The 7,884-nt window shown below is 33.5% G+C and overlaps 1 protein-coding gene across 2 annotated transcripts; it reads right to left on the bottom strand.

The window, feature by feature from the left end:
- Positions 1-1,563: 1,563 nt before the first annotated feature.
- Positions 1,564-7,111, bottom strand: LOC136220096 (protein REDUCED WALL ACETYLATION 2). Of its 2 annotated transcripts, none has more exons than XM_066007788.1 (16): positions 6,836-7,111; positions 6,591-6,682; positions 6,354-6,497; positions 6,208-6,264; positions 6,031-6,127; positions 5,366-5,524; positions 4,900-5,049; positions 4,561-4,816; positions 4,365-4,480; positions 4,184-4,270; positions 4,017-4,105; positions 3,875-3,937; positions 3,672-3,728; positions 3,438-3,540; positions 3,203-3,361; positions 1,564-1,836 (listed from the first exon to the last, which is right to left on the bottom strand). In XM_066007788.1, exons 1-16 carry the CDS (start codon positions 6,866-6,868, stop codon positions 1,831-1,833), a joined length of 1,668 nt encoding a protein of 555 aa, XP_065863860.1. In that variant the 5' UTR covers positions 6,869-7,111; the 3' UTR covers positions 1,564-1,830. The 2 variants fall into 2 exon arrangements, with proteins under 2 accessions (XP_065863860.1, XP_065863861.1); XM_066007789.1 differs by having other exon boundaries at positions 6,031-6,103; positions 6,836-7,110.
- Between the last annotated feature and the right edge of the window lie 773 nt (positions 7,112-7,884).

Genomic DNA, 7,884 nt, shown 5'->3' with positions numbered 1-7,884 from the left:
TCCGATTGAAAGTTCCTTTGCTTATCTTGCTGAACTATCTGCTGCTATTTACGCCATTGACATGGCTATCAGCAAAGGTTGGCGGAAAATTTGGCTTGAAAGCGACTCAATGTATGTTGTGCAGATGTTCAAATCTAAATCTTGTTCGGTCCCTTGGTTGCTTAGACAAAAATGGTTCAATTGTTTAAATCAGATCGATTCTGTGGCTTTTGTGGTGTCTCATATTTTTCGTGAAGGAAATCATGTTGCGGATTCGCTTGCAAATTATGGACGGACGGCAACAGCTTCGACTTGGTGGGATTTTGTCCCAGATTTTTGTGGATCGGTCTTTTTTCATGATCGTGTAGGACGTTGCGTTTATCGCTTTTCCTAATTCTTTAGCTTCATTTTATTCTTTTTTCTTTTTGTATTATGACATTTATTTACTCTTTTAATAAATTTGGTTCGGGGCTTTTTTGGATCTGTGGTGGTGGTGCCAGCATAGCTGGGATGTCCGCCGCTTACCCTTCCTCGCTAACCAATCTTTAATCAAAAAAATAAATTAAATATTATTATTTTATGTTCACATTTACTTTAAATAATCTTTTTATAGATAAATATAATAATATAATTAAAATTAATATATTATATATTATATTATATTTTTTATCAGTAAAAAGAGAGAAAGTGACACCTCAGCTCCATCGTTACTGTCTTATATATAGATATATGCAGAGAATTTGAGAGATTTTAAGGATTAATTTAAATTATGTAAAACTCTTAGATATAGTATGGATAAAATAATTTTTTTATAGATAAATATAATAATATAATTAAAATTAATATATTATATATTATATTATATTTTTTATCAGTAAAAAAAGAAGTAACACATCAGCTCCATCACTACTGTTTTATTTTATATATAGATTCCTCAAGCTCCAAAACTCAATTGTTCATATGGACCCAGAGTCAATCAAAACCCATGTGAACAGGTGCAACCTTACATTAGCGAATTAATGATTTACTAAATAAATTTCTAATTAAACTTTAAGATATGAGCACTAGGTTTCTAATCTTCTATTTTTTATTTATTAAATCATTGATCTTTTATTTCAAAATGTATATCTTTTATTTCAATACACTAATACATGAAACTCTGATCATTTATTGTTGATCTCAAACCTTTACTTGTCAAAAAAAAAAGTTAGTTGTAAACATGAAATGAATAACACACTGTTAACTAAATTTTATATTCAAATTTGATTTTTTTTTATCACCAATGGTATAATGTGACTAAAACTAAAATATTAGAGACTTAATGTGATAAAAAAAATCAAACGCTTAATGAACCAAAAAATAAAGATCATAGGTCTCGTGATGTTTGTTTTTTTGTCTATTTTTAAATATCACCACTAAAACAGTTATAGAAAAATCACATATAGTCCGCGAACACAACATGAAATGATCCAAGACCCAATCGGATTGACACAATTATGACAAAATTTTCGGGGTTCGAATAGGATTTAACCCATTTAACACTACCTCGATAGTTAGCACAAAAAGAACACAACCCATATGGTATATTTCAACTTGGTAATCATTATATAGCACCAAATAAATGATTAAGAAAAATATTACAAAATTGTTTCCTATACAATATGTCACAACATCTAAGCACATCCTCTTTTTTTTTCTTTTTCTTTTTTTATGTCTCGCCAATGGAGAAGAATAGTATAAATGAATCCATCGTGCAATTTTATGTTTTCATGGGGAGTTAAGAAATCTACCAGTGGAATCACATTCTTTTGTGTTCATAAAAAAATGACCCAGAAGCTTGTGGCCTTGTTTTCACACCTGTGAATGAAAATATCAGCAAGTTACTCGAGTTATTTAACAGTGTCGACAATAAATATATAGGCTTTAATACATCATTGGCCCCTCAACTTGTCAAAAAGCTTGATTTTTTTTATTGAACCCCAAAGCTTTTAAAATACCTCGATAGCTCCCTGAACTTTTAAAATATCTTGATGGCTCTCTAAACTTGCTTAAAATGTAGTCAAGTAAAAGTTGTTACTTGCCCAACTGTAAAATCTGTCCTCTCTGATATTAGAATCTCATTGCCCCGACATTGGTCGTTTGACTTTTTTCAAAGCAGTGCAACACACCTTCCGCATGCAACTTACTTCTTTATAATTGAGTGATTAATTGACTACATTCTAAGCAAGTTGAGGAGGCTACATTTTAAGCACATTGATGGGAGTATCGAGACACTTTAAAAGTTTAGGGGCAAAATCAAGCTTTTTGTATAAGTGCAAGGACAGATGATGTAATATATATCTATATATATAGAAATAGAAAAGAAAAATAGTCATGGGTAAAATACATCCACGGCCCCTGAACTATGACGTTATTAACCTTATGATCCCTAAACTTTACATTACACTAACGTTAAAGAAAGAGCAAAATAGGAATAAAATCATAATTTATTTTGACATGGATAAAGAAAAAGTCATAGTCAAACTTGTACAGGTCATTATTTCGTTAATTTTTTTAAAAGATTTATGATGATTTGGACTTTAACGTTACAGTATTGTAAAGTTCAAAGACTTTTATATCAAAAAATTATGTTTAGAGGCCACAGCGATAATAGCATTATAATTCAAGGGTCATGAATGTAATTTGTCCCGATAATCATTATGATTTGCTTTTTTAATTACTATAACCCCAGGGATGAAGCCAAACAAAGTATTCTGTTTCCTTTTACTCGTGCAGGAAAATGGCAGCAATGAGAATACATTTATTGGGGTAAATACATCAATGGCCCCTAAAATATTGGGTTACAATCACTATGGCCCATAAACTTCATTTCGTGATATAAAAGTACATGAACTTTACATTATTCATTAAACTCCAAATCAAAGAAATCCACATAAAAATTTAAGGAAATAATGACCTGGATAAATTTGACTACATCATTTACTCTCTTTTTTTTATCCATCTCACCATAACCCATTTCAGGTCATCAATTTGTTCGTTTTTTTATGGACTTTCTTTGATTTTGGACTTCAATGTTACTATATTGTAAAGTTCAACATGAAATAAAATTTAGGGGCCTTAATGTTAGCAACGGTATAGTTCAAGGTCATGGATTTATTTTATCCCATTTATTGGGCTAAAGCCCCTAAAGATAGGTCTAAAAAATCAGGAGAATCACTCTTACCAGCATCTGAGGAATTCTTAAGAAGATAAAAGACAGGAAATATAGAATGCTTCCAATGACTCCTGCTGTAATCAAGTTGTGAGCAAGGCGTTTATTGTCTCTACTGGGAACAAATGCTATTTTCAATGTATTGGTCAGTTCAAACAGTCTGTAAGAAACCTACAAGGAAAAAAGAATAGTGCTTTAGTTTCTACATGCCGTTCCAGGATATGAAAATGTTGTATCATATACTTACTGCGACGTATACGGCAGTAGTGACCATAAAGTTCAACATAGGATAGTCCGAGGATGGGACTATAGAAAGCAACAATTTAGGTTGAGCATCTGGAGTGCTTGATCTACAATTTTATAAAGTCAAGTTTAGTTAGAGAAAGATTAAAGCACAAAAACCAGGCTGTGAATAACTAGGCTGTAGAAATTTGCATAAAACACCGCTTGAGCAGGCGGCAGAAGGGTAGCTTCAGCATACCTTAACCAGATATGGAACTGTGATATGTATGTTTCCAGAGTAATCTTCCCTAGCCACCTAGGTAATCAAAGAATTAGGATCAGTGAAAAGCTAAACATTTATGCAGAATAGTAATACTTTAATCAGACACAAAATAGTAAAAAGAAAAAAGAATCGGAAACAAGAATTGGCGACAAATTGAAATATCTATTGAAGATTCTTACGATAGCAATGTCAAACTGTAGTTGCGGAAGTATTGGGTGACATTTCTCAAGCATATATAAACTCTGAACAACAATAAACAAGGAATCAGCAATAGTTTCTCAGAAATTAATGTGCAAGTGCATTTAAGGAAGCAACTCGTACGTTATTGGAATCCATGAAGTATAAGGATGGTATTTGTTGTAAGTAATTTTGTCCAGCTTGTATATATATTCAAACCACAGATACCCCACCTGAGGATTTCAAAACTTGTTAGGACTGATGGTTAAAGAACTTCAGAAATAGAACAATGTTGGAATTCTTTATAATACCGATAGTGATATCAACGCAACAGTTGTCTTGATTGATATCCTGCGCTTCACTTCTAATTCCTCCACTTTCTCCATCCACCTTTCAACCTAGAATAAAGAAAACATCAATTATCTCACAGGATACATTTGTCTCAAGTTGCAGCAAGAGCCAAAAGGGAATACTGCAAGGTTCAGACGTTACTGTTGGATGATAGTAAGCATAAATCATTCCAATTATCCAGATATAGCGATCAAGTCCTGAGCGAAAATGCCATTCATGCAGCAGAGGAAGAGTTGGTTTCGCAGGATCAGTATAACCTGCAATAGTTTGAGGGGTCAGGATTGGTTCAAACGCACAAGGGTTTAACATAATAATGAACCTTTGATAAGATACCAACCGAGAAAGAAAGTAAATGGGCCCCAAAGAAATTCAAATACTCCAGGGATTTCCCATATCAGGACAACCACCAAGAAGCAGGCAATCATTTTTAAAGCCATGATAGATCCAACCTCATTGTACTTGTTCATAATACCAAGTGCCCCATAGACCATAAGAGTGAAAAGAGTGTGCATGGGGCATATGTAGTATAGCATATAACTGTTGTTGAGTATAATGCAACAGAAGATCACCAAAAAATTAAGCCGCCACATCATCTGTTCAACAATAGATTCTTACAATCAGAAGCAACATAATTATGGAGATCACAAGCGAAAATAAACTTTCAAGGATAGCATACCTGTGCAAATCTAGCAACACTAAAATCTTTGCGGACATAATAATATGAGAAGTTCCCAAATCCAGTCATCCACACATACGCAGCAATAAACACTCGGATTGCATTATAAATTTCTGTTGCAGCAAAGTAATGATACATCAAAAACAATACCTGACAAGTAGCAGAAAAAATTAGTAAGATAACCAACTTATGATTTCACAGTACGACCATACAATTATTTGAAGCATAACCATTAACCAACATACACTAGAAGATTCTGACACCATGATGGCAATACATATTAGGTATTGTGCATAAGGTAAAAGGAATTATTATTTCATACAAGATTGTGCGACCAGCAACCAATTCAAGTTGGACATAGGTTGTCAATACAAACTAGCCAAAACTTAAAAACCTCTATTGGTTGCAGCTGAAAATTCATAAGAAACATGTAAAAAATTGCATATCTGTTGAAAGAAATACATACCTGCATCCAGCCTTTCCACTCCTCAGTTTGATGCCTATTCAAGTATAGTATGGGTTTTCCTGAGAAGGGTGACTTATCATGGTGTATCTTGAAGGAAGTTATTGCTGAAACTATGATGAGAAGGGAGTAGAGGAACCAGAAAAGATCCCTGTTAAAATTCTGTACAGACAAATAATAATTGATATTAAGATGCAGTGAACAACAGTTACTTAAAAATAGCTAAATTATCTCAACAGCGTGTTCTCCATCAACCAAAACCCGCATCAGTAATCCCTCATGCACCCCCACCAGAACTCCTTTTCAGGTGAAGATGTTCATTTCGTAGATAAAATATATTATTATTAGGGATTCGCTGAATGTGAAACAAAAGAAAAATCACATTCTTATGTGCGCAAAGTTTACATCACTGACGAATAAAATCTATCATGCTATAGGCTTAACAACAATCCAAATTGATACGTACTAGGAGAATGCAATACAGAAAGATGCCACTGCGCTATCTTGGCAGATTAAATATGAGGATAATAAAGTAAAGCATTTGAGAGCTGGAACTTCTACATTGTTTATTGTGATATCAGTTTAGATTCGTGCTTTGCTGACAACTAAAAACACCACCAAACAAGGATCTAACTTAAAAAAAAGTAGAAACAAGTGAAGTAGAGCACCTTCTTTGAGGAGTTAAGGATATCTGTGCGGTCGCAAATGTAAAAATAGAGCAGAAGGGCAGCAAATTCAGACCTGGCACAGAAGAGAGAAATGAGACTATAAAACAAGACAGTTACTAAAACAGAATAAACATTACTCAGTTCAACCCCCACCCAAAATAAAAATGGTTTACTCACATAGTTCTAAGCGTCAATCTGTTATCAATCAAGAATTGCTGCTCCAACAAAAAGAACCTAAGCAGTTCCCAAACACGTAATTCGATCAGGAAAAACACGTAATAACACTTGAGCACTTCAAGAAGTAAATATCAACAATTACAAACCTGAAAATAGGAGGTGAGGCAGATGAACTCCTTATAGCTCTAGGAGAAGCTGATTGGAGACCTCCACCCTCCAGTAAAACAGCTTTATCATCTTCTTTGACAGCACCGTCTCCAACTTCAGCCAAAGCAATATCAGAATGCCGACTAGCAGCGGCAGTATCTCAGTACAAAACTCAACAAAGCATACAAACCACAATCCACTAAAAAAATTATAAGAGCAAGATGCATTCAACTCACGCTTTGGATACGGCAGCATTTTTCTTGTACTCCAAAAACTCGGAATAAATCCAAGCAGCAATAACAAATACAGCTCCAAAGAAAAACGAGACCTGAAATTAAACAACCAAACATGCGCATTAGCAATATCAACCGACTCATTTTCACTACTCAAATCGTAAATCATTTGCACAGATTAAAACTTCGAAATCGATACAAGATCTGAGAGCGTAAGAACAAACAAAGCAAAACCGAGCAACACGCACCTGACCAGGCGTAATAGGACTAGAGATCTCCATTTTCGGAGAGCTCAAATTCAGGCAGTAAGAAAAACAACACAATATACTAAAATTTTAAACAGCGAAAAAACGAATGAGCATCTGAACACAATGATTCGAAATTCTCCTGCTCGAAAACCAGATCTGACAGATTTTCGTTGAAGAACGATGAGCACAAACCCCTAGATTTGCTCCAAAATCTATATCACTGCATATATTGTTCAGTGTAAAATGGCGGAGAAGGTGAAAATGGAAAATAAATGAATAAATATTAAATACCGGTTAGTTGAAAGACATATTTGGTGTGGAAACTTTTAATTAATTTATGAAAATGAATTTTTTATGACCGTTGGATCAAAACCTAAATTTAATCTTTTTTTCTTTGTATTGTATATATAGTCCGTTGGATCTCCATCGGACGGTGGATAATTGGAGGAGTTTATACTCTAGTGTTGTAGGGTGTTTGGAACTTTCCTAATCCTTGTCTTCACGGCTAATCAATAATTAATCAGTAGACACGAGTCATTTGAGTATTGACGTATCCATCTTGTTTCTTTTATTTTAGCAATTTAAGTTTGACGTTAAATAACTTACTTAGCAAATAAATTAGTAGTATATTTTTAGAAATCAATACATGATTAATTTAGATAAACTACTCTAATTATAAAAATGATAAGGTATATAAAAGAATTCTATTGTTGTGAGTAAACAATAATTTAATCCAAAGGTTTTAAGACTCGGACCGGCCCGGGCACCTAAAACATAATATTGGTAAAACCCGCTAAAGCCCTATTGAATTGATCGGTTCAACTGTCAAATCAAAAAACTTGAATTGATCGGTTGAACCGTCAAACCAAAAAATAGATTCCTAACCAATTGTTAAGTATTAATATATAATTTCTTAAAATTAAGCTATATTTCGTTTAAGATTCCTAACATGTAAAAAAAATAGATTTAGGGAGGGCCGAACATGTAAAAAAATTAAAAAAATTGATTTGAAAGGGCCTATCAAGCCAAAAAAAAATTAATAATTTGGA

Source organism: Euphorbia lathyris, chromosome 2 (genome assembly GCF_963576675.1).
Source record: "Euphorbia lathyris chromosome 2, ddEupLath1.1, whole genome shotgun sequence".
NCBI lineage: Eukaryota > Viridiplantae > Streptophyta > Magnoliopsida > Malpighiales > Euphorbiaceae > Euphorbia > Euphorbia lathyris.
The sequence above is the reverse complement of the archived record's forward strand: the minus strand, read 5'-3'. Positions and strand labels throughout refer to the sequence as shown.

Excerpts from the sequence above, each read along its gene's own strand:
- LOC136220096 (XM_066007788.1), bottom strand. The coding sequence starts at position 6,868 with ATGGAGATCTCTAGTCCTATTACGCCTGGTCAG. Across the intron at positions 6,498-6,590 it reads AATGCTGCCGTATCCAAAGC|TCGGCATTCTGATATTGCTT; the intron begins GTGAGTTGAATG and ends TGCCGCTGCTAG. Across the intron at positions 6,128-6,207 it reads AGATTGACGCTTAGAACTAT|TCTCATTTCTCTCTTCTGTG; the intron begins GTGAGTAAACCA and ends CTTGTTTTATAG.